This window comes from Piliocolobus tephrosceles, chromosome 9, assembly GCF_002776525.5.
Source record: "Piliocolobus tephrosceles isolate RC106 chromosome 9, ASM277652v3, whole genome shotgun sequence".
In the NCBI taxonomy this organism is placed as follows: domain Eukaryota; kingdom Metazoa; phylum Chordata; class Mammalia; order Primates; family Cercopithecidae; genus Piliocolobus; species Piliocolobus tephrosceles.
Genome location: NC_045442.1, coordinates 371,926 through 397,902, shown reverse-complemented (window position 1 = coordinate 397,902; position 25,977 = coordinate 371,926). Strand labels below are relative to the sequence as shown.

The 25,977-nt window shown below is 51.9% G+C and overlaps 1 protein-coding gene and 1 pseudogene across 3 annotated transcripts; both read right to left on the bottom strand.

The window, feature by feature from the left end:
* Window positions 1–1,017: 1,017 nt before the first annotated feature.
* On the bottom strand, window positions 1,018–12,862 carry SYCE1 (synaptonemal complex central element protein 1). Of its 3 annotated transcripts, none has more exons than XM_023185800.2 (13): window positions 12,657–12,834; window positions 7,238–7,300; window positions 6,446–6,505; window positions 6,013–6,087; window positions 5,302–5,349; window positions 4,996–5,050; window positions 4,193–4,282; window positions 3,883–3,946; window positions 3,121–3,187; window positions 2,920–3,043; window positions 2,738–2,848; window positions 2,492–2,579; window positions 1,018–1,451 (listed from the first exon to the last, which is right to left on the bottom strand). In XM_023185800.2, exons 1-13 carry the CDS (start codon window positions 12,727–12,729, stop codon window positions 1,413–1,415), a joined length of 957 nt encoding a protein of 318 aa, XP_023041568.2. In that variant the 5' UTR covers window positions 12,730–12,834; the 3' UTR covers window positions 1,018–1,412. The 3 variants fall into 3 exon arrangements, with proteins under 3 accessions (XP_023041568.2, XP_023041569.2, XP_023041567.2); XM_023185801.2 differs by lacking the exons at window positions 1,018–1,451; window positions 12,657–12,834 and adding exons at window positions 1,970–2,270; window positions 9,220–9,229; XM_023185799.2 differs by lacking the exon at window positions 1,018–1,451 and adding an exon at window positions 2,122–2,270 and having other exon boundaries at window positions 12,657–12,862.
* Window positions 12,863–14,821: 1,959 nt separating this feature from the next.
* Window positions 14,822–15,238, bottom strand: LOC111522055 (annotated as a pseudogene).
* Window positions 15,239–25,977: the final 10,739 nt, after the last annotated feature.

Here is a 25,977-nt window from a genome sequence, read left to right as displayed (position 1 = left end):
TTTACAGTAATGAGTTTCCACTAATGAACATGACCTTTCTCTCCATTTATTCAGATCTTTTAAATTTTCTCTAAAGTTGTTTTGGGGAAATAACATACATCTGTTGCTACATTAATTCCTTGGTACATGGTATTTTTATAATACTGCATTTATTTTTAAGTGTATTTTTGCTTTTTGTAGCTAGCTATTAGTTCTACCAGGTATGCAATGGGCTGAGCTCTGTTGCTGGAATGAGATGTACCTGCATGGCAGTGACCCCTGAGGTGTCAAATATACAAATTAATAGGTGAATCCAAGTTGAGTTTGGGTGTGGTTGGTACCATCTCATCACCACTGCCATTGGTAGTAGTAAAACTGATTATTAAATAGGTTTCCACCTGGTCTTGGTGAAAACACAGGAGGAGATCTTCTGTTGGGAGCTGGTTTACAGTGAGAGTATGTCTATATGATCAGCAGGGTATACAAGAATCCCAGTTTACATTATATTCCTACACTACGGCTCCAAATAGTGTAGAGAACCAGAACAGTTCTCCCATTCTGAGGTATTCTACACATAGAGCTGGTTTCTTACCTGAGGAAGCATATTCTGGCAGAACCCTGCAGAGAGGAAAAAAGTAAGAGCTCGTGCCAGCCTCTCCTGACCCTTCACTGAGGCAGCCTTTGGCTGAGATGCTTATCCTTAGCTGATGCATATCATTATTTTGTTACTGGTTTATTGTATCCTTTTCTATCAACTAACTGTAGATTCCTAAGTGATGTATTTTGTGGGTCTTGTGTCCTAGCATTGAGACACAAAAGTGATTTTAAAATATTGACCTGTATTTAGCAAACTTTTATACTCATTTAGACGTTCTGAAATTTATCTGTAGATTGAGATGCATAAAGCATATAATCATAAATCCATGTCTTAACTATTTCACCATATAGAACTTCTAGTATGACAAACAGTATTTGAATATTGCAGACATCCTTGAGTTATTCCCAACATGAAATTGTTTAGACATCTCACCAATAAATCTAAGGGAAGCTGACTGTTTTTTTAGTAGTCTTTTTTTTTTCACATGAATAAGTGTTGAACTGTGTCAAAGACCTTTTATTCATTAACTGAACAATCATTGGTTGATTTTTTAAAAAATTCTGGTGAACCAATAAAAGCTAAAGTTCTTTCTAATCATGGGCTTAACTGAATTAGTTTTAAAATGTGGTGTCTTCATTGCCATTCAGTTCAATATATTTTCTAACTTCTACTTGATTTAAAATTCATGTTTGATAGTGTATCGCCAGTTTGTTTGAAACAGGTATGATTAACTGCATCTTAGAGAACTCGTCTGTCCTGGACTGACTGAAGAATTTCCGCACTTTGCTATGTTCCATTTTTCCATGAAACAGTGCTCTTCAGTGAGCCTCTCTTTTCAACTCCACCATGTCACTGGTCTACCTGGTCTGGGAGCCTGTCAAGAAAAGGGATCTCTTTGTCATGAATTCAATGTATTCTGACTCAGAAGATGCAGACTTTGACTCCCACCATTGGCCTTGATTGGGTCAATGCATTTCAGTGAATTTGAAGCACGCATCAGATGCACATGACTTACATCCTAGTTGACTGACTCCCCGCACACTGAGGATTTCTATCCTGTTCCTGTCCAAAAGTGCCTGAGTTATAAATTTTGTGTTCTTGAGAGCACAAACTACACAGCTAATACGTGGAGACTACCACATGGAACTGACTGATTTTGAATCCCAGCTCACTGATCCTCATTTTCTATTTTTATTTTTTTAATTTCTGGGAGTCTGTATAGTCCAGATCTGTAATGAAGGAATTGAAGAATAAATCACAAGGTGTGTGTACGTGTGTATGGAGGTGGGTTCCAGACCTCCTGGGCCCACTGTGAGAGTGTCTCAGGCCTGCATCCCTCCGCCTGGGGACCCAGAAGAGCCTGGCAGGTCCCAGAGATGAGCAATCCAGAGACCAGGAGGTTAAGGAAGCATTTATTGAAAACCTGTGATGTATCTCTGGCCCAGACCCAGAGGCAGAGTCAAGCCAAGGCTTCAGTCACAGGAGCCTGGGGGTCTTGGGCCCGACCCCTACTCCTCACCAGTAGACTCAGCTGAGATGGGTTGTATCAAAGTAACTCCTTTGTTTCCTGAAAGCCCCTTGGGCTAAGGTCAGGGGTGGAGTGTGTCCTCCTGGCCTATGAGGACATCAGGCCCTGCTCGGTGTGCAGCTCCAGGTCTTTCTCCTCAGGGGCTTTTAAGGGCTTGGGACTGGCCTGCAGGAGGTTAGTGCCCAGGGTGGGAATCTATATCCGTCCCCATGGCCACACGGTCCCCTCCTGCCCCATCAGTACCTTGGGTGGACCCACTATGGGAAAGCCCCTCGCCACAGACCATCCTCTGAGGAGTCCCAGGGCCCCCTCCCTTGTCCTCCTGTACCTCCCGCCATCCCTTCAGTAGCTGTCTCTGTTCCCTGACACCCAGTTCTGGGGCTTACCACATCTCCTGGGCCAGCCTCTTCCTCTTGTGTGCTCTGGGCTTGGGCAGGGACTTGCATTCCACGCTTTTCCAGCTCTTCCTTTAGCCTGGACAGGAAGAGGTAGGACGGGGGAAGGGAGAAGAGGGAAGGGTGGAGGAGGGACAAGAGGTTTTCAAGAGTCAGAGAGACAGAAGGTGGAGCGAGGAGATACAACATCGGTCACCTTCCTGGTGGGGGTTGCGGGGACAGGGCCTCCACACACACCTCTGCCGCTTCTGCTGCAATTGTTGGCACTTCTGCTGCAGCTGCTGGTGGCTCTGGGCAGCAGCTGCTAGGAGCTCCTCAGCCTTCCTGTGCTCTTCCTGAAACAGCTGCCTGGGGGGTCCAGGAGGGGTGGTGAGCACCAGCCACTCCCCCCTCCCACCCTCTCCACCTCCACATCTTACACTGTGGCTGCAGCCTCCTGGCTGCGGAGAAAGAGTCCCTCATCGAGGGTGGAGGGGCCCGCAGCCCCACACAGGGAGCACAGCTGATGATTCATGTCTTCCAGCGTTGCCTTGACCAGTTTCTCTGCAGCACGAAGGGGCAGGTGAGCACATGAGGGCATGTGAGGTCAGATATGGGCCATCCACCTTCCCTGGCCTCACCTTCCTTGAGCAGCTGCTCCTTGTTGCTGTCCAGAGCACAAATCTCCCTTGCCAGCCGCTCTGGCCTCTGAGGGGGAAGAAAAGAGGCCTGTCCACACCTCTTGGCTTTCCCCCATGCCTCAAAGAAGGCTATCTGAATCTTGTTTCATACTTGCTCACTATGCCTCACTTCGAACAACTCTGTCCCTCTGTGCACACCAGCCACAGTACAGCCTTAGGGCCATGGCACTGGCCATTTCCTCCCTGTGCACTTCTGTCATCCCACATCTCTGCAGTGGGGAGGCTCATGGATTGTTACAACAGATAAACCTGCAAACACTATGAGTCTTGGCTGTTTTCTGGAGGATCAAGCACCAGTTTAGCTCTGCAGCTCCCCCCACTCCCCTCTGTCCTGGCGTGACCTCCTCACTGAGCCCTTCCTTCCTAACACTCACTGTCTATTTTCTTGTTCAGTGCCTGGGGTCCTCCTGAGGGGCAAACACTGATTGCTTATCCTCGTTGTCTCCCTTGTGCCCATGATGGTTCCAGACACATCCACTGACACTGATGGAAAACTTGACCTTGGCTCATCAGAGATGCCCCTGACCACTGAGCAGCAGGGCCACAAGGAGGTGACAAGGGGCTGGATTTGGGCAATGTTGATCTTAGCACCACCAGGGCTTGCTCGAGGACTGGGTGTGGCAGGTGAGAAGAAGTGACCGTTTGGGCCTGGTGCTGCCAGGGTAGATGTGGAAAGGGGAGAAGTGGTTTTGAGGGACTCACATGGAAGTCCCAGAGGTCCTTGTGCTGGTCCATCAGATCCTCCAGCTGTTCCTCGAACGCCAACCTGGGGGCCAACCACAGGCATGAGGGGATATGGGATGACATCACCACCTTCACAGACTGTCCAAGTCTGTGGGTCTTCAGGCACAGACCTTGGGGTGCTTTGCTCATGGTCTCTGCTCCACTGGGAGCATCTTCTCCACCTTGAACCTCTAAGGCTCAGCGTAGCCAGCTTTTCTAATCCCCATCTTTGACATTATGCCCCAACTACCAGCCATCCAAACCCCCTGCCTCAGGTGCTAAGGTTTACCTCAGCTGTCTCTGTTTGTTCTTCTCTTCTTCAATCTGCAAGCTTAGAGCAGAAATTCTCTCCTTGCACTCCTGCAGCACGGTGTGCTTCCTGGGAGAGGTGAGGCAGCCCTCAGCCATGTTTTCTTAAGCCCCAGGAGGGCACTGGGTTGGGGCTTCTGCCTCCCTCTATTGAGGCTATTTTTTCCCCCTCTACATTAAGGTCCTTCTCTGTAACAGGTGATGGGTAGGGGGTGACGTGAGCATTTGCCCCCTGGAAGTAATGTTGTCAGGTTAGGAGAGATTAGTGTGGACATGGTCAAGTAAGCAAATGCACACATATCTTAATATCATCTGGTTTTCCCAAAGAACTGAAATCTCAGTGTGCTAGGGCCTGGGGCCTCTGGTAACAAAATGAGCTAAATCAGGAAGTGGAGAAATGCATGGACAAATCGATGGGTGGATGAAAAGATAATGGATGGAGAGAGAATGGACAAGTGGTTGGCTCAATGCCAACAGACAAGTGAACAGACAGATGAGTGAACAGATATCCAAGGAGTATGACAAAGAGTAAAAGGCAAAGAATAAAAACCAGTTGAAGAAATTTAATTGATAATTTAGCAAATGAACATCTATGCCATTGAGAGAGTTACCCTTAACACTACTGCCTGCTGTTGGAGCCAAAGCGGAAAGACACTCTTTGGACTCTCCATTGTTTAGAGGGAGAGAATGAGAGCTGTGGGTCTCAGACTCACCTTCCTGCTTCTTTCTGCTCTACCAGAATAAAGAGGTAGGACAGAGTTAGGCTCAGCTGGAAGCTCTTACCTCTGTGCCTCACTTTCCTTTTCCTGGCAATGCAGCCGGAGGATCCTCAGGGTCTCTGTAGGAAGAGCAACAGGGCCCTATGAGAACCTGTCAAGGTATGGGGTTTTGGCAAGGGGAACACGGCCAGATCATGTCAGGTCTGTGGACACTTGATTGAGCTTTAACATTTACTACATGTCTGGTGGAAGCCACAGGAGAGAGGCAAGCTGGGACAGGTTTCAAAAGGTTTCAGCTGTCATAGGGGGAGAGTGGGCCTCTGTGGGCTGGCAAAAGGAACAAGCCTGGAGACAGGGGAGTGGCAGATACCTTGTTTTTTGCTCAAGATCTCCTTCAGGTGTACTTTCTCTCCATGTACTGGAAAACAGTGACACATTTTGGCATCAGGGACTATGCAACGCACCCTCAGGGATGGGGATTGCTCACGGTCACATGGGAAGTTGGGCACAGCCTTGCTCCCAACCCAAATGTGAACCCCTCGAGGTGAGCCCCTCCCTACCCTCTGGTGCCCACATTCCCTGGAAGCACCAAAGGGCCTTCACGTTTATAGAGGGTGGCTGTGAGGGCCCTGGAGGATGCCCATGCTTTTACATGGGGAGGAGAGAAAAAATACAAACACCCATGAAGTCGGACAAGGGCTGTGAAGAAACACATCAAATAGGAAGGGGCATGTGACCAGATGGTGACAGGGTGCCACCTTTAGAAGGGATGACTGGGGAATGCCAGTCATCCTGTCTGGGGACATTCTAACTTAGAACTGATGATGTGAGGAAAGAGGAACCTGTATTATCTGAGGAAGCACAGGCAGCACCTGGCAAAAGCTCTGAGGTGGGAATGAGGTTGGAGGGTGTTTCTTGAACACTTTCACAAGCAGAGAGGAGAGGAGGAGACTGGCAGGACATGAGGCTGGAGAGGGTACAGGACCCTCGGCCATGGCAAGGATGCTTATCATCTGGAATGCAGGGTTAGGGGAGGCTTGAGACACTGTGGGGACCTCTGGGTGACCCCAGGCTCTCTTACGCAAGTCCAGTTCCTTCTGCAGGGCCTCACAGATGGTCCGGGCCTCTCCGAGGTCTTCATTGGCTTTCTTTTTGGCTTCACCAGAGAGCAGAAAAATATTGTGTGAGTGCAGCCTCTATTCTCTTGCCAACAGTGACATTTCTCATTTGCCTTCAGGAAAATCTATAGTGGCCTAGATTTTATACAGTAGGAAACAAGGCTTCCAAAGTCCAGGCTCTCCTTGCCAGGCTCTGCTGATAGCAGGGCTAGGATCGTGGGTATATTAACTATGGCAGTTGCATGCTGAAATGCCCTGTACTTAATTTAAGGCTCTGCTGCTGCTGTTGTGAATAACCAGTAACTTTGGAACAAGGGACCCTGCATTCTCATTTGGCACTGAGCCCCGCAAACCATGTAGCTGGTCCTAGCTGGCAGCCAAGGCCCCTGAACTCACCTTGCTGGGCCTCATTAATCCGGTTAATCAGGACCTCAACTCGGGGCTCTAGGCTTCCCACTGCAGGGAGGAAAGGAGGTTGAGTTGACAGGGCAGGCAGAGGTGGGGTGGTTGCCAGCCTGTGTCTCTGCTGCTTTCATGCAACACAGATCTATTGAGTACCTACTGAAAGCAGACGCTGTGTGGGGCCCTCACGGGGCTCATGTTCTGGGTGGGCAAGACTGGGAACAGACACAATAAGATACCAAGTGGGGCTTTGGTAACTGTGTTCAAGAGAAATAAAGTAGGGCAAGGGGGGTTAAAGCACAAAGGAGTGGAAAGCGCTCCTCAGATATGGGAAGGTATCATGAGAGCCCCAAATCAGGTGGCAGGGGGGCAGGCCCTGCAGCTCTTTGGGTTGGGGTGGGAGGTAGTCAGTGCAAAGACCCCCCCTGAGGTGGGAACATGGCTGGCAGGAGCCTAGTGAGCAAAGAGGGAGTAGCGGGTGAGGGGAAAGGAAGGGAAGTGAAGGTGGCAACTTCTGGATTTAATGGACTGCAGTGGAGCCAAATGGGTGACCAGCAAGAGGTTTGGGACAGGGTTTTGGGAAAACACTTTGCCTTCCTTACCCTTTTTCCTTCTTTAATTTTGAATCATGGGGCCCTATTTTTAGTTTAAGTAATTAAGTTTTAAAAGAAAGAGAAGGTGAAGAGGATTATTTCCCAAGTTTGTACATTGTGGGGCCGGAAATTGAACCCATATCTGCTTGGCCCCAAATCTCAGGCTGAGCCTCACACAAAGGAGACACATGACCTTTCTGCAGCTTTTTCACCATTTCCATCAAGTCTTCAATTTTCTGTGAGGATGTGTCCTGCCCTGTGGAGACAAAACCAAACATTTCAGAATCAAGCAGGGCGAGAGGCCAGAGGAAGGATCTGACAGCCCCTGGCCTGAGACTGAGCTGGACTGAGGACAGGTCTCCAGCCAGAGTGGTGGCCCTGCTTCTTGTCCTGAGGTGAACAGTACACTAGATGAATCAGGCTCCTCCATGGTCAGCTTTTCCCTGCAGGGTAAAATTATACCAGATAGCCCTTTGTAAAACTCTGGGTGAGGACAGGGGTGTACTCTCACTGCTGAGGCTGTTCAAAGTAAGGTCAAAGCTCCTGATATAATAATTCAAGAAAAAAAATGAGGGTATAAAAACCTGGAGCAAGGAGTCAAAAATCACTGTAACTAGCAGATGACATAATCTAGGAAGTTCTTAGAGAGTTTTCTATAAAACCATAAGGATTAGTAGCAAAATGCCTTAACATGTTAGTTTAAAAACATATATAAATACAAATAGCTTTTCTATATACAACCAATACTAAACCTGAAATCTCCCCACAAAATATTTCATATTAATTTTTTATAATTATTGGAACCTATTTTTAACACTAAAATTAGTAGATCTAAGAAATTACTATTTATGGCATTAACATTGTGAAAGGAAAATAAATCTTTTTATAAATAAATATTTGAAAATAAATCAATTCAAAGTTACCCTCTGCTCACTGAGATAAATGCATATCTGATTTTGTAAAATAAATATCTGAAAATAAATGAATTCAAAGTCATCCCTCTGCTCACTCAGATAAATGCATATCTGATTGCCTCCTTTGGAAAGGCTAACCACAAACTCAAAATAATGCAACCATTTGTTTTTTATCTACTTATGACCTTGAAGTCAACCTCCCTGCTTCAAGTGGTCTCATCAATGCTTTGAGGTGACCCACCTTTCCAGATCGAACCAATGTTCATCTTACATATGTTGATTCATGTCTCATGTCTCCCTAAAAAGCATATAAACCAACCTGTGCTCTGACTACCCTGCCACCCTGGGCACATGTCATCAGGACCTCCTGAGGCTGTGTCGCAGACATGCATCCCTAACTTTGGTAAAATAAACTTCCTAAATTGACTGAGACCTGTCTCAGATTTTGGGGTTTCACATTTTGGCAACCACAAAGGGATTCTGAGTAGAGGTGCTCCTGACCTTTGACAAATATTCTACCAGTGCCTGCTAGCAGCTTGAGCTATCTTTGTGGCTCAAACTGATTTGACAAGTTGCTGAGGTCTGCAAGTCCCCTATCCAGGGAATCCCTCATTTCCCAAAATTTGTTCGAAGGCCAAAGTTTATTTTCTGAACAACTCTTCTCTTTTTCTGGAGTTTTACTTGCTTCCGACAAGGAAGGCAAGTTTTCCTGCTACCATGAAAACTCATTTCTGGAGTTTGAACTCCCTCCCAACAGGGAAGACAAGTTTGAGGGTTTTTTTCCTGCTTCTAAGATGATAGAGACAAGTCTTCAGCCTGACCCGTCCCTAGGTAAGTAACTGAATTGGGGTTTGTCTTGGCTAAAGATAAGATTAACAACCAGCTGCCCTTAATTTTTCCTTACCATTACAGTGTTCAGTAATCATACAAGTTGTGTGATCATTTGTTTGTTATGCTTAACTGGTATTTTTTTTTGTTGTTTCTTTCTGTTTTTGCTGTTTTGGTCCTTTTCCCATTGGGTTTGGCCAATTCTATCTGACTTGATCAAATCCAAAGGAAAGTTCCAAATTATGTGGAACAAGGCCTCTGAAGTGGCTAAATTCCCATCAGAAAAGGGGTGGTGGGGGAAGAAAAAATAGCCAGTAAAAGTAAAAAGTGGGGGAAGATTTTTGATTTTGACTACTTAAGGGGTTTCATTTACATAACAAGGCCATCTTTTTGCTAGCCCAGCCAAACTGAAAGAGAAATGATTGTCACCCACACTGCAGTTCCAAAGCTGAGGTTCTGTCTTCTTTTTTTCCGTAACAGCCTGGGTTTGGTTCCTAAATCAAGACCTTTCTGGTTTGATACTTGGTACTTCTGAAATAGCAGCTATTTGTCCTAGTTGAAATATGTTGATGAGATTTAGAAAAAAAATTTAAAAGAAATTCAAAAGGTTAAATGTCAGTTTAATTAAAAGCTAACATCCAAGATATGTGTGTGTGTGTGTGTGTGTGTATGTGTGTGTGTTTAAAAGGCTTTCATGATTTTTCTTTTTTCTCTCTCCTAGGTCCTTGTGTTTTTTGAGCAAAAGTTTTTTTTTCTTCTCAGTTCACTGAAGGCTGTTTTCTTCATTTAGTTCTGCTGTCTCTCCTTTCTCTTGCACCTTCTGCTGCATGAGGGACCTAAAATAGTGTATAATAGCATGAGGTTCCTTAAAGAAAATGGAGAAGGCATCTGACTCCCATTTGCGGAGAAAACTGCTTTTCCTTATGCATTCCCAGGAGTGTAAACAGACAAATTCATCTCAGCTCTTAAACTGCTTGCTTTTGTACTGTGTTACCTGATATATATATATATACACATACACATATATATATATATATTTTTACTAATTATTGCAACAGAAGCTACTCTTGGGTTTTTAAGGAAGAGTATATTTTAGACACTTAGAAATTTGTTTTAAAAAAATGTTTCTTAAGTGCACTGTTAAAGCATCCATGTGGTCTAGCCTCATAATAATTCTCCCTTTTTGGACACCCATGATTCAATGTGGCCTCTTCCCAGAGCTCAGAGATCCAGTTAAAAGATAGGTGGTCACTATCTAAATAAAATTGGTCTCCTGTGATCCAGCCACCTCCCACCAGGCCCCACCTCCAACACTGGGGATTACAATTCAACATGAGATTTGGGTGAGGACACAGATTCAAACCATATCACAGGCCAAGGCCGAGGCATGGTTGAGAAGGCTCAGAGGCACCTGACCAAAGTTTGTCACAGTTTTGATCGACATTACCAAATTACCCTCCACTGATGTATACAAGATGCCCAGTTTTTCATTTTTACCAACCACCTATGTTTCCAAATATGTTCATCTTTGTCAACCAGATATGCAAAATTAAGGTGTCTCCTTACAAACTCTCTGATAGTAAATATAAAAAGTTTGGGTGCATCTTCTTTTCTAAGACTATGTCCTAAGTAATTCTGATATGGATAATGGGCAAGGTGTTCATCACTATATTGTTTATAATAGTAAGAAACTGGAAGCCTAAATATGTCTTAGGGGATTTGTTAAATAAATTATAGCACATACACAGGATAAATCATTTACAGCCATTAAAAATCACGGATACATGCATAAGGCCAGGCTCAGTAGTTCACATCCATAATCCCAGCACTTTTGGGAGGCTGAGGCAGGAGGACTGCTTGAGCATAGGAGTTCAAGAGCAGCCTGAGCAATGCAGCAAAACCCCATCTCTACAAATAACAAATTTAAAAATATTATCTGGGCGTGGTGACATGCACCTGTGATTGGAGCTACTTAAGAGGCTGAGGTGGGAGAATTGCTTGAGGCCAGGAGGTCAAGGCTGCAGTGAGCAGTGACTGTAACAATGCACTCCCGCCTGAGCAACAGAGCACAATCTTGTCTCAAAAAGAAAAAAAAAAAAAAAAAAAAAAAAAAAATCAAGCATAGAGTTTTGTGAAATGCTTATTTTTGAGTTTATGGAGTCCCCTCATTTTGGTCCCACCTGAAATCTTACACAAATTACTGTTCATAAATTTATGAATTAAGTTTTACATTATTCAAGTAATTGGCATGTGTGAAAAAGCATGAAGAAAAAATTGAAACACAAACATTCCGTTTCCCCAATCATTCCCCTTTCTAGTAATAACTGCAGCCAGTTAGGTGGAGACTAATAGACCTTTTACTAAAATGTATCTAGTGTCACTGACCCTAGATAACTTCCCTGCTTCCTTTTTTAAAACAGATAGACTAAAACTGGAATCTTGTCCTTTAACTTTCTTCTGTAGCTGGTCACTATAGACTGAATGTTTGTGCCCCCATCCATAATTCGTATGTTGAAATCCTAATCCCTTAGTGTGACTGCATTAGGAGGTGGGGCCTTTGGGAGGTGATTAGGTCATGAGAGTAGGGCCCTCAGCAGTGGGATTAGTGCCCTTATAAAACTATAGAGGTGGGCAGCAACTTCCCCCATATGAGGACAAAATGAGAAGACAGAAGTCTATAACCAGGAAGCAGGCCCCCACCAGAGGCTGCACTGCACCTTGATCTTGAACTTCTAGCCTCGAAAACTGTGAGAAATAATGGCATTTCTGTTATAGCAGTTTGAACGAAGGCACACGCAATGTTGGTTAAATCTTATCTAAATATACTAGGTTATGTGAGGAACATGGAGCTGTGATACTGAAAGGCTACCACAGTGGCGGGCCAGTAGGTGCTTAATGAAAGGGATACGTTTGCGTCTGTCCTGTTTACTTGCTTTGTCCTTCACTGGGGCTTTCATTGTGCCACATCTCACTGTAGGGATGCTTTCTGTGCCAAGCTTGTTTCAGTATTCAAACCTTCATTTTGTAAGAACACGACAGAGCACCTGCCATGATATTCACGCAGGTAGGGCTGGAGGCAGCCACAGTGGCATTTGTTAATTGCAGCGTTTTAACTCAGGAGGGACACATGAGCTCAGGACAGAGTGACAAGTTGAGTGACAGTAGGAGGGACGTCATCATACAATTCTCTCCATTTTTGTGTAAGTTTGAAAATCCTCCCAAAACAGCCAGAGGCACACAGCGTCCTGAAGTGGAAACGGCCAGGACAGTGTCCTTCCTCTTTGTTGGGCTGCAATTTCGGGACTTCTGTACAACTCTGACCAGCTGCCTTGTCCCTCCCTTCCAAGGGTGAGGTAGGAGCCACTACGGCAGGTCGGGGTCGGGGAGAAACAAACGGGAGATCTGCGCGGAGTCGGCCTCCCCCGGCTCCCTGGGGCGTCGGGATGCTGGGTGGGGGAACCCACTCTCAAGAACCAGGTTAGTGCGACCGGGAAATCTGGACACTTGCTGGTTCTAGGAAGAGGAGTGTGGAATTAGGAATTCCCTTGGGATTGGGAGCGTCAGGAAAACGTCCTTTTTGTTTTAAGAGGTGTGTATGGAAAGTCTGTGGAACGACAGGCTGTCTTTTGACTAATTACCTAAACCAAAATTGGAGCAACCACGATAAAGGTTCAATGCTTTAAGACGAAGTGAGGGGTGTGCGGGCAAGCACTCCCTCATCTTGGCCGAAAGTTTTCTGAAGAAACCCGCTAAGTCTCAGTCAGCACCATCAGGACTGACAGGAAGAAGTAGCCGCCACCCGCGCCCCAACCCTGCCCCGCCTCAGCGAGGTCAGACCCTCACGCACAGTTCCCGGCCTCCCTCCACTACCTTCGGTCTTCTCAGCCCCGTCCACGGCTCCGGCGGTGGGCTCCGCCTTCGATGCCAGGGACCTCCCCGCCATTTCCTCTCAGCTCGCCGGCGCGGGTGGCTTTGGAGCGAACCTCCAGTGGTGATTGGAGCAACCCCTGCAGGGGGCGGGACTCCAGGCAGCACGCCTGCGCAATGCACTCCCGCGCGCGCTCTGGCTATGAGAGGTAATGTTCGGCCGGCCTGCCTGGCAGCTAGTGCGCATGCGTAAAGGCTCAAGGGTTACAAACTCGGCGTGAAGCCCGCGAGGGCCACGTGCGGCCTTCCAGGCTCGCGATTGGCCCGGTTCTGGGTGCCCCCGCGCACGTGTGCTGGCTTCCGAGGGGGCTAGCCCGGGTTCTGGAGGCCCTCCCCACTAGCGAGCAGAGCGCAAGTGCCACGCAGCAGCTGCCTGTGAAATGTGCGTGTCTCTCGGACGACTCCCCGAGGCGGCGTGGCCTCGGCAATCTCACGGGGTCGCGGCTCTGCGGGGCCACGCCACCGCGTGAGTGCACGGACCCCAGCAAGTGACGCGTCTGTGGCAGCCCCCGCGGGGCCCAATGTTCCCGCGGGCGCAGAGGAGCGCAGCCTGCCCCTAGGCCACGTTCCCGTGAGCTCCATGCCCACAGCGGCCCATGCCGGCCACAAGCCCACGGTCCCTTCTGCACTGGCCCTGCCACGCTGGGGCCACTGGGGAGGCCTGGAGGGCACTGGGAGGAGGGAGGAGGAGCCGAGGCTTTTGGGAGAACCCAGCCCTTTACCGACCAGGGGAGGCCGCGATACACCGTGACTTGTTGTGAAGAACCAACAGAAGAACTTTCCCGTGCAGGTGAGTGGGAGACACCAGAACACCCGCCCGTCCTAAATACAAAGCCTTGAATCCCAGCCTATAAAAGGTTACCTTAGGGTTTTGGGTTAGGGCTACAGATTAGAGTTAGGGATAAAGGTTAGAGTTGGGGTAGAGTTAGGGTTTGGGTTAGGGTTTAGGGTTTAGAAGTTAGTTTTAGGATTGGGGTGGGGTTAGGGTTTGGGGTTAGTGTTAGGGGTAGGGAAAGGATTAGGGGTAGGGTTAGGGTTGCTCCAGGGTTGGGGTAGGGGTAGCGTTTAGGGTCAGGGTTTAATGGTTAGGGTCAGGGTTTTAGGGTTGGGGTTAGGATGTTAGGGTTAGGGTTTGGGGTTAGGGTTTCGGGGATAGAAGAATTGGGTCAGGGTTCGGGGTTAGGGTTTGGGTGTTAGGCTAAGGATTGTTAGGGTTAGAGGTTAGTGTTTTAGGGTTGGTGTTAGGGTTAGGTGTGGGGTTTGGGGTTAGGGTTAGGGGTTACGGTTTAGGGTACAGGGTTAGGTTTAAGGGTTAGGGCTAGTGATAGGAGTTACAGTTGGGTTAGGGGTTTAGTGCTTTTCCTTGGGGTTGGAGTAGCAGTTAGGGTTGGGTTTTAGGTTAGGGGTTAGTGTTAGGATTAAGGGTTCGTGTTTGGCATTAGGTGTTAGGGTGAGGGGTTAGGATTAAGGGTCAACATTCGGGTCAGGGGTTAGTGGTAGGCGTTGCGCTTAGGGTTTTGGTTAGGGTTCCTGGACAGACGGTTTTCTTACTTGCGAATGCTGTGAGATCTACTCTTTTCTTCTGGGCAGGTGTTTAGCACCTAATGTTTTCCCTTCACTTCCCCCTACATTCTTAACTCCTTTGGTCTGTTTCATTGCTTCTTTTGGGGAGGGTCAGATTCCTCAGGGCCTCAGGGGCAGAACCAGCCTGAGGTGGCCTCCCTGCCCATGGGTCACCACAGCCCCTGAGCAGGTGAGGGGAGCCAGGGTGGCATGTGTTCCTGGTCTTGGCACCTCCCTTTGGGCAGCTCTGGAGCATGGCTGGGCCGTTGGTACAGGAGTCACAGGCCGCTGCCTTTTTGACTGGGGGTACCCTAACATCCTGGAAGGGGTGAGGCAGGGCCCATGGTCCCCTCTAGGTGGGAGGTGGGAGGCTGAGGCGGCGTGGGCAGGACGGTGGATGGCGGATCCACAGGGACAGCCTGCAGTTCCTGCACAAACTGGGGCTCCAAGACTATGGGCAAGGGAGGAAGGGGGAGCCCAGGTCAGAGGAGCCTGGGGATCGGTGTGGGCTGGGGGCCAGATGTCGCCCCTGATGCCAGCCAGGCCTAGGGCCGTTGCAGCCCCAGGGTGCTGAGGGCACCGCCCAGTACGAGACCGAGGCCGGGCCGCGCGTGGGTCCAGCGCCCAAAGGCCACGCCCGGTAGGTGTAGTTGCCGGGGCCGGTCTTTTTGCCTTCGGGAACCCAGTCCTCATCGTCCTCCAGGTTGCCTTCCCCGGATCCCGCGGCCCTTCTTCAGCCTGAACTTGCTGCCAGGACCGCTGCCGCCCTCACGGCGGTCCCGGCCGCAGCCACGCGCAGGGAGGAGCCCGAGGCACCATAGCGCGGTGCCGGCCTTACACACACCCTCGAGGCCCCTATCGAGCCCCCGCCGAGCGGTCCGCGGCTGCCCTTGGCTGCACCGCTGTCTCAGGAAAGCGGCCACCGGTAGCAGAGCCCAGCACGTCACGGGTGCCCAGCTCATCTTCATGGAGCCAAGCCTGCAGGAAGAGAGGGAAAGGGCCCTCGGTTTCCATGGAGATTGGGTGCCCAGGGGCGGAGGCCTCAGGGTTGGAGAGCAGAGGAACCCTCGGCTTTTGTGGGATCAGGGTGCCCTCAGCATCTTGGAGGCCCACGCAGGCCTAGGGGGGTGCGATTTAACCTCTAGCATCAAGGATTTAGGCCTGGGGGAGGCGCTGGGAAGTGGCAGGTGAGGCAGGAGGGTTCTGCAGCTGAAGGCTGTGCACCTGGATTGGGGGCGTAGAAGCGGGGATGGAGCCCCGCGGTGGGAGTGTCCAGGCCTCGGGGGGTGTCCAGGCCCTGGGTGTGGGGAGGTAGGCCTGGGGGAGGACCGCCATGCTCCTGGGCTCTGCACGCGTTGCTGGGATGTGGGGGGGCAGCATGAGGGGAGTGGTGTTGTGTTTGGAGTACACGTTAGCGGGGACCAAGTGCTGGCTCACATCAGGGTCTGCAGCGCAGGCCAGCAGTGCCTGGGCCTGGCGCCCACCTTTGGGGCCAGAGCCTGGGTGCGGGCCTTGCGGGTGCTGTGGAGGACAAGCGGCTGCTGACACCATGCGGACCCCGCCCCAGCAGGCCAGTACCCCAGGGACCGTCCCTCCCGCGCAAGCCCCGTGCTCCATGCAGTCCCTGGCCGCCTGGTTCAGCAGCTGGGGAGGGGGATAGGACAGGGTCGAGTCGCAGGGCCGCCTCCGGACGCGGCCACCTTGGCGACGGCTGCATCCCCTCCCTCGCTTCCGGCTCTGTACCCGCCTCAGCCTCCTGGCCTTTCCCGCCGCGGGCCTCAGATAGAACCGGGCGCCGGAGTATCCTCCCCAGGGGCCGCGGCTGAGCGGGAAGGAGCGGGCGGGCGGCGGCGCAGACCCTCAGCCAGAGCGCGGAAGCCAGGCGCCTGGGTTTTGCGCGAGGCCTCCTCCTGGATTGGGGCTGGCAGTCACGGAGGCGCATCCTGGTGAGCCGTGGGAGGGGAAAGGACGTCTCCATTCCCCATCCTCGCGGCCTCCAGTCCTCCATCACCAGCCCCCTCCGTCTCCTGCATCACAAGGTCCGCGCTCCGCCGTCCCCCACGAACCCCGCATCCGGCCCTGCTCCACTCGCCCCGCTTCCTCCTCCTCCACACCCTGGTCCCCACCCGGGCCCATCCGACTGTGAGTCCCGGTGCCCGGGGATGAGAGCCGAGGTCTTGAGAGGAGAGGGTCCCCGTGCTGGCCCCACGGAGGCCCGAGCCCACTCCGCGGTCCCTACCCCGGCAGGTGCGGCTTCTCCCCTTGTTGTCAGCTGCGGGGCCGGGCAGGGACCTCCTCAACCTCCGGCCTTGTTTCAGGGAGGATGGAGTCGACTCTCACGATCCCCAAAGGCCCGCCACGGCCTCTCCTGGGCCAGCTGCCTCCCTCCTGTGGATTCTGATGCCACCTGGGCCCACGGCGTCTTCCCAGCCCAGGGCGGCCGCGCCTCCGGTGAGTTTCAACTGAGGGCACGTCGCCAGCTCTGAGCCTGGTTCCGGGTGCACCGCCCACGTGGGACCTCTGCTGTCCCGTGTAGGGTTGCCCTGCAAATATGTGATGAATAAGTGAATAAATACTTTCTGTCTTCTAACTTGCCGGATATTAGAAGGAAACCAAGCTATGCTTCTCATTTATAGCCACCGTTAAGGACTGAACAGAAGCTTAGCTTTCTGGGTGAGATGGACAACAGTGTTTTTAGAACCTCTGGGAAGACCATGTATTTGAAAGTGACTGACAGGTCTTCTGCGGCCATGGGATGTGGAGGTGGAAGTGGGGGTCATCATAGGTCTGCACACTCTGGTCGAGTCCCCCTTTCCCGTCACACACAGAACAGCCAGCAGTGAGCTGCTTACCCCAAGGAGTCAAGGGGGTTCTTGGGCAACCCCTGGTGCTGGAGCCGGCAGTGGACAGTGCCACAGCCAGACCTCGCTTATTTTTGGCTCATGAGGAATGTCTGTGACTGCTCCCTCCCCTGGCCCTGGGAGCGGATGTGTAACTTCCACTCAAGACAGTGATGCGGCTGGAGGGTGGGGTCGTCCCCAGCACACAGCAGGGCTGCTCTGCACTACTGGGTGTCTCACCTCTCGCCCCTGTTTTAAGTAGTGCTCCCTAGACTTGCAGCTAGATGTGTACCTTAGACTTAAAGGATGGTAGAATTTCTCTACCAGAACAAAAAATAGCTTTAGGAAATATAAAAGAAAAAGTCATTCATAGCCTGGCATGATGGCTTATGCCTGTAATCCTAGCCCTTTGGGAGGCCAAGTCGGGCAGATCACCTAAGGCCAGGAGTTTGAGACCAGACTGGCCAAAATGGTGCAACCCCGTCTCTACCAAAATTACAAAAATTAGCCAGTTGTGGTGGCACGTGCCTGTGCACAGGAGGCTGAGGCATGAGAATCACTCAAACCCTGGAGGTGGAGGTTGCAGTGAGCTGAGATTGCACCACTGCACTCCAGCCTAGGTGGCAGAGCAAGATTCCGTCTGCAAAAAAAAAAAGGCCATTCACCACAATCCACAATGTAAAAGACCTCTATGGAGAACATCAAAAAGTTATTAAAGAATATAAAAGAAAATCTGCATAAATGGAGCATGAATAGGATATTGCAAAGGTGAGAATTCACCACAAATTGAGCCATAAATTTAATGAAATTACAATCAAAATCTTGGCATAATTTTTAAAAAGCTCTGTTATGAGCTGAACTATGTTTCCCTCAAATTCATACATTGAAGTCCCAACCCCTAGTACCTGCAGGGGTGAGTGCATTTGGAAATAGGACCTTAAAGAGGTGTCTAAAGTTAGGTGAGGTGAGCTTGATGTCCTTAACAAGAGGAGCTTAGGACCCAGAAACCCATTGAGGGACAGCCCTGTGAAGACATAGGGAGAAGACAGTGTCTACAAGCCAAGAAGAGAGGCCACAGAAGAAACTAACCCAGCCAAACTGTGAGAAAACAAATTTCTGTTTTCTAAGCCACCCTGTCTCTGGCACTTTGTTATGGTAGTAACAAAATAGTGCAGAACCCAAAAGTTTCTAAAGTCTATATGGAAAAATAAAGGCCTAAAATAACTATTAATAAAATAATTTTGAAAAAGAAGATCAAACAAGAGCAACTCACCATGTCATATTAAGACATTGTAGAAAGCCATAGTGATAAAACAACCCAGTCTTGGCAAGGATTAGACAGCGACCAACACGAGAACAAGGATACCATTAAGAAAGTCATGGAGGAACCTGTCCATGTCTACAGGAATAAAACAAGATTGAGAATTTTGGTAGAGAATGGGAAACTAAAAGGACTAAAAGGAAAGTCTGGAATCAAAAAATACATTTTAAAACACAGAAGATTAGGCATGGCCAGAGAGAGAATTAGTAACTTGGAAGATCAGAAAATAATCCAGAAAAAAAAAAGAGTGTGGAGAATAGGATGTTAGGAAGCAGAGGGTACACTATAAAAAGGCCTGGCATGCCGTGTAATATTAGAACCAATGGAAAGAAAAGGAAGAATGAGGTAGATGTAATATTCAAAGAAGTAATCACCAGTAATTTCCAAAAACTGATGAAAGGAATTAAATCATTAATTTTAGAAGCATTACAAACTCCAAGTGCAATAAATACAAAAACAAGCATACCTAGGTAAGACAGCTGTAAACCAAACAACTTCCAGAAGCAGGGGAAACTCAAATTACCTACAAAAGAGTAAAAGTAAGACTGGCAGCTGACTTCTCAACAGAAAGCAGAAATGCAGTTTGTCAAGTCCCTTTTCCAGCATCACAGAGATGCAGGCAAAGTGGCTGGCCTCCATAGCAGCTGTTCATCTGAGAGGGTCAGGAGAGCGGCCATGAGAGGGGGCTTCCTGTGAACTCCAGGCCCAGCTTCTCCTGGGGGAGGCTCCCAGCTGCCGTGGCGAGGAGCTGTCCCAGCAGTGCTGAGGTCCAGGTCTGGTGTCTCTGCCCCTCCCCTGCTCATGGAGATGCCTGCCTATGGCCACTCTGTGCTCTTAGCAACTCTGACTCTGGGTGATATGGGCGAGGGTGGGGCTTGCTGACTGCCCTGGTGGGAGAGGGCTGTGGCTGCCTTGGGGGGTTACCAGTGTCTGTGAGCACAGGGAAGGGACGAGGGATTGGGCAGCCCTCCCTTCTGCAGCTGGTGCTCTAAAGGTGCAGGGCCTGGAGGAGTTTGGCCAGGGCCTCCCTGATGTTGCAGTTCCCCAGGCAGTAAATGATGGGTTTGAGCAGAGGGATCCTAACCAAGTAGACCCCGGACACCAGCTTGATGAGGTCAGAGGAGCCGCTATTCCAGGTGGGAGACATGGGTGGGGAAGGCCTTTGGCTGCCGGACCTTCCTGGAATCCTTAGCAACCTGGCCAGGATGAGGGTGTAGGAGACTGTGGTTGCCTGCAGGAAAGCCACAAGGATCACCTGGGCTGCCTGAGTCCAGCATTTCTATGGCAGTGGTGCAGGAGCAAGAGAGCCACAGTAGTGGGGGTGAGATATCACGGAAGTGGTTGAGGACTTGGGGGCTGCGGAGCCTCAGGCTGGAGTTGAGCGCCATGGACACAAAGGAGGCCGGGAAGCCGCTGAGCCAGGTGCTGAGGGCTAGGTGCATGCAGAGCCCGGAGTCCATAATGGACTGGGTAGTGCAGCAGGTGGCAGATGCCCGGGGGCCGGTTACAGTCCATGGTGGTCAAGAGGAAGCCCTCAGATGAGCTAAGTGAGAGGAAGAGGAGCAGCCAGGTGCGTTGCCCCAAGAAGGAGTTAGATGGTCCTCGCTTGTGCCAGGAGGCCGGCCAGCAGTGTCAGGATGGTGACCAAGGTGTACAGAGTCTCCAGCACTGAGAGGTTGGCCAGGAAAAGGTACGTGGATGTGTGCAGGTGGTGGCTGGCTCCGACGGTCCCCACATAGATGACGAGGAGTGACCAAATAGCAGCCCTTGAAGATGGTGCCGCTCTGGGAAGCCCAGAGAGACCACCTCTGTCACCAGAGTATTGCTGGAATTGTACATGGCCCTCCTGGTGAGGGAGGCTGAGCACACCGGAACAGTGGAGAGACTTGGGTGTGGTGTGTGATGGGCTCAGAGCCCTGCTCCACTGGTGAGAGCTAGGTAACAGCACTGTAACCCCTCCTGGGATCTTAGGGCAGGGGCTCGGGCTCACAGGCAGGGAGGGTGATCGTCCCACCATGCACCTTTGGAACTTGCCGCAATACTTATCTGTCATCCCCACCTCTCAGTGCAACATGCACACTTACCCAGAGCTAACACGTGGCCAAGGGGCCTTGGGACCTGTGCACACTCATATGATCAGGTATACCCCCCTTACACCTATACGCCCTGAGATGCATAATCTTCCCTGCCCCAACACACAGGTACATGGCCAGGTGCACACAATACACACCCAGTGCATGTCCCTCCCCAGATGCACACACACCCTGGTGCACACACACCCTGGTGCACACACATGCACCCAGGTGCACACCCCCGCACCCGGGTGCACACCCCCAGATGTACACACGCAGCGCAAGGGAAGACCCATTCTTCCTGGTGTGCTTTCTCAGGGGCCGTGTGGGCCCTTCCTGGAGCTCAACCCTGCTGGCTCCCAGGGACCAAGGGCACCCTATAGGGTGAACAAAGCTTCCAGGGCTTTTGCAGAGGTGGGGGAGGCTTCTCCCCACGTTTTAGGCCCTGACATCTTTATCTTGTACTTTCTGAGCCAGCAAAGGGGTGGACGAAGGAAGGGTGGGAGCCATCCCCTCAGAGCCTCCAATGGGTCTGTGTGGCATGGGGTTTTGTTTCCTGGACCTGCCTGCAGTTGGGTGTCTGAGGGCAGGTGGGGAGTTGGAGGGTGAGCTGGGACAGTGATGAGAGAAGGAGCTCCGCAGGCCGGCGCAGCAGCTCCTCTGGGAGGTCCCTCCCCTCTCGGGGGAGGTGAGCCCCAGACCCCTACCTCGCAGTGTGCCTCTGGGTTTGTTTGCACCTGGACAGTGGCAGGGTCCCTATGGATAAGTGAAATTCCCCAGTGACCCTTGACTCAGCCTTCTACCATCCCCTCCTCACCAGCGGTCAGGGGATGGAGCTGGCGGTGCTCCAGGCTCACCTGGTGATGCGGCTTCAGAGACCCTCACCCAAGGTGGCGGTGAGGATGGAACGCTATGGGGCAGCCTCGAGAGACACATGGGCTGTGCCTCAGGGGCTGCATGGGCGGCTGCCTGGAGGGGCCGGGCGGAGGAAGGCTCAGCTCTGAGGACCGTCCCCAGCCCGTCAGCGCCCCGGGCGACATGGAACCGCCAGCGAGGCAGCTCGAGGCTCAGTGCGGCGGCCCTGGGTGCAGTCCTCGCAGCCTTCCCCAGGCCTTTGTGTGGAGACCCAAGGTCACGGCGGGACCCACCTCCCTCGCAGGTGCGTCCCCCACAGCCCCGTCTCTACCCGCCCCCGCTGGTGTTTCTTATTCGGCTCCTTTGTGACCTTGCCCTCTTCACCCCGTATCTGCTCCCCATGCTGGAAGTCTCTCATTGCAAATTTTCGCTCTGGTGGGACTCCCAGAGCGATTTGTAAGGTGCTCTGCAGGTCCATGGAGGGACCCGCCGAGCTGGGAGGCCTCCCCACGCTCTGCTCAGCGGCAAATAGGGCTTTCCATGCAACCTTCCGTCCCGGTGACCTGACCCTGGGGACGCCAACCCGGGACAGGTCGCAGACTCAAGGCCCTTCCCTTAAGGTTGGGGGCTGCTGAATGCTACCCAGCAGGCTGCCTTCGGAACACCCATTTTATTTCTTTTTCGATGCATGGCATTTGTCCATCTATTTATAAAATAATACAAAGAGCACAGAAACCTCCCTCAGCACTGGACATAGACAATTACTAACCGATGAGCTTAGCTCCTCCGCTCTCCCACTCTCAGAGGTACCATTCCTTGGGATTCTCTGGCGGCGAAAGCACATTGATGACCTGAAACACAGGCGGAGCTTTGCTGGGATTCAAGCTTCATAACCCAGAGCGCTGGGCTGTGCACTATCCCTAGGTCTTGCTCTTTGATGTCAAGGCTCTCCCTCTTCTCAGCAGCTGCACTCTGCTCACTTGGACACCCATGTAATATTCCATGGTGTGACTACACCCCAAGTCATAACACGTTCTTTGTTCACCGACACCTGGAACGATCCCCAGTCCTCTGTCATTGCGAATGGCACTGGGTGACATTCCTGTGCCAGGTTCCTGGTTGTTGTGTGTGAATATTTCTCTTGTAATCCACCTGTAAGAATGGGAATGCTGAGGTCAAACTTTACTCAAAACTTCCTAAGAAAATACCAACTTCTTTTCCCAGTGTGGCTGCACAGCTCCTGTGGATCTTCTACCCTCTCCAGCAGGTGGTGTCGTAGAATTCTCAGTCTTGGCCACTTTAGTGGGTAAGAAGCAGCGTCTCATTGTGTTGGTGGCTCGTCTGTTCCTGCTTATCCCACAGGTTTGGTATCAATGAGTGTTTCTGCTTCTGTGTGTCTTTTCCACATTGCTCCCAATGGTGTCATCTTTTAGTAATTGATTTGTAGGGATTCTTTAGCCCTTTCTAAATTTCTTTGTGGAGGCAAAGTTTATACAGTAATGTGCTTAGTGTTGAGGTGATGGGTTTTGATAAACGTGTGTGTGCCTGGAAACCAGGATATTTGCCTGGAAGAGTGGCTCAGCCTCTCCAGGGGCTCCTTGTGCTATGGTCTGGGGGCCGGTTAGGGAGGGATACAGGGAGGGGCCTAAGGGTGGGGCATCCCTGTGGGGACCCCCAGTGCCTGGGATGGGGTCCATGAGTGCCTGGGTCAGGGCCCATCGGGGTCTAGGTCAGGGCCCATCGGGGTCTAGGTCAGGGTCCTTTGGGGTCTTGGTTGGCATCCATCAGGGTCTGGGTCAGCGTCCATCGAGGTCTGGGTCGGGGTCTATAGGTATCTGAGTCAGCGTCTGTCGGGGTCTGGGTCAGGGTACGTTGGGGCTGTGAGCTCAGGTTCTAGCCTCCCTTACCCACTGGCTCCCAACAGAGCTGGGGGCCAGCCGTCCATGGAGACTGGGTCATGGGTGGGCAGTGGGTGACCCAGCAGCTTGGTTTTTGTTTGGTAACGTTCTTGGCCACCCGAGTCCTATGTCCCGTTTTCCTGTTTCTCCTCTCTCCCCACCCCGTTTTAAAGTAAATCTATTTGTGTGTAGTGTGGTTGGGCTTTTCCTGCTTATCTGCACCGTAAGTGCCTCTGGTAAGCTCTCTATGTATCCTCCACTTAACCTCAAGGTGAAGCTCAGCCAGTTTGATAAACAAGCTGCGTAATTTTGTGAATGCATCCGGGCCAGGAATGGCTGACGACGAAGCACCGCAGAGCTGAGCTTGGGGCATGGCAGATGGTGTGTGTGGAGGGCTCCTCCAGCCCTGGGCCATGGCAGCCTCTGAGGCTGGCCAGCTAATAGATGCTATGGGGGGAGGCAGCTCTGCCCACCCTGCCACTCCCCAAGGAGGTCCCTGGACCAAGAACCCTGCAGGATGGACTTGAGAGGGCAGCCCCCAGCCTCGGCCCCCACCCTCACCCTGCACTGCTCGTCCACTGCGTCTCCTGCCTCTGCGCCTGGGCTGCCCAGACCCTCTGTGCCTTTCCCTCCCCAGCCTGCTCAGTGCCTGTGTGAGGCCAGCAGAAATGTGCAGTTCTGTCCTGAAAAGACCGTGGGAGGCAGCAGAGCTCTTCAGAGTGTGGGCTCTGGAACAGGGCCTGGAATTCAAATTCCAGACCCACCCTTGCTTTGTGACCTTGGACCTGTGGATTGGGAGGGGTCAGGAGTCTCTGTGGTGCAGCCCCTGTGCTGGTCCCCCATGGACGAGCTCACTCTGGAGCTTCGGGTGTCCGTCGGGGGTGGCGTGAAGCTGTGCACCAGGAGGTTTTGGGTCAGATCTTAGCGAGGTCAGACCCAGTGTGGCCAAAGCCCTCACCTTTGCACAGTCCCCATCCTTGATGCTACCATCTCCCTGGTGATCTGGGCCTCTCACTGCCCACGGCTCCTGTGACTTGTGACCACCAGCTTCCTCTCAAAGCTGCCACTCAGCAGCCGTGGGGCTTGAGGTGCACATCTGTCTCTTCCGGTCTCAGGTTCCCTCTCGAAAGATGCAGCCAGCATTGCCTTATCTGATAGAATCTGAGGCGGAATCTGCAGCGGAGACCTTGAGTTCTCGTCATTTAGGTACGTGGCGCACCCTGTGCTCTGCTCTGTGGGGCCGTGGGGTGTGAGGGACCCCAGCTGCTGCCGAATGTGGAGCCGGAGAGCTTCATGCCCTATACACAGAGGTGCCCACGGACAGCTTGGCATGCAGGCCCTGCAGAGATGCTCTCACACAGCCCATATGCCCCCCACACCTACCGTAAATGCAGAATCACATCCCCGACCCCACACTTGGCTTCACTCAGAGGGCACCCAGGTACCTGCATCAGAACTAAACCCATCCCCACCCGGACACATGTGTCCCCAGCACAGGCCCCCACGCAGACAGAGGCTCCCAGCAGGCAGACAAAAACACGCACACAGCAGATCCAGGCCCAGCACACAGACATCCATGCAGACATGCTGCCCCTGCCCAGGAGACAGGCAGGCATCACTCCCCCCGGCCTCTGGGGCACCGTGCTTCCCACAGAAACAAGTGGATAAACAAGGCCCTGAAACAGGGACAAATGTGAAACCACAGACATGCTGCCCCTCCTCATGGCCGCCTGCTCCAGGGAAGCTTGTTGACCAGCCCACCCCAGACAACTCGCTGCCCGATGTAGTTATAGGCACAGGCATGTGCAGATGTGCTGTGGTGCAACTGCCAGGGCCGAGCAGGCCTCCTCCCTGTTCTTCAGAGGGTAGGAGTCAGGGTGTGGGGAAAGCCTACCTGCCTGGGCAGGTCCACGCAGGTCCTGTACCCTTGATGCAGGGAGTGTGGCCATGTACTGGGCAGCCTGGGAGCTGAGGCCCGTCTGGACAAGGCCAGAGTCAACCGTCCTCCACCCTCACTGACACACATCTCAGAAGACAGAAGCTGTTCAGATGGGGCTTCTCTCAGAGGGCTGGGGATGGGCGAGGGAGCAGAGGCTCTTCCCACCTGTCCTGGGGGTGGCACACACAGGTCCCTCTCACCTGCCCAAGGGACCTGCCTCCCCTGTGACCAGGCCCATCAGCCAGAGTGGCTGGAATCGGAATTGAAGGCCGAAGGGAAACGTGCCCACCGGCCCCACCCCAGCTGCCTCTGTGGGACAGGGCAGGTGTGATCTGGCCTGAGCAGGATGTGGGGCACTGACGAACATACCTGCACACCCCAGCAGCAGCCGGAGGAACAGAGGGGGACCAGGAAGAACCCACCTGGGGATCCTTCTATGCCTGCCAACCCCTACATCCCAGAGCAGAGGGCGCCGGTCCCCCAGGGTCTCCCACAGGTGGACTCCGCCTGCCTGCTCAGAGCAGTCGGGGCTAAGACTGGAGTTTGACTCATTGTCTGTCCCTCACCTCCTGATCTCTGGCCGGGCCACTGTGAGGGGCACAGGGTTGATTGAGGAAACCTTTTCATTGGCTATTAAGGCAAAGGCACCTGAACCCTCTGCCCTCGTTACCTAGACCCATGAGGACCATGGCCCTGGGACAGAGCCCTCTCCCTGGACACCAAGGTCCTCTGACTGCTCCCCGCCTGGTTGGCTGAGCCTGGCTGATGCTCCACAG

What these genes read in the sequence shown, in the direction of transcription:
- SYCE1 (XM_023185799.2), bottom strand. Translation starts at nt 12,729, where the DNA reads ATGGCGGGGAGGTCCCTGGCATCGAAGGCGGAGCCCACCGCCGGAGCC. An exon ending in GGTGAAAAAGCTGCAGAAAG is followed by an intron (nt 6,506 to 7,237) that starts GTCATGTGTCTC and finishes TCCTCCCTGCAG; the next exon opens with TGGGAAGCCTAGAGCCCCGA. An exon ending in GATCTTGAGCAAAAAACAAG is followed by an intron (nt 5,051 to 5,301) that starts GTATCTGCCACT and finishes CTCTTCCTACAG; the next exon opens with AGACCCTGAGGATCCTCCGG.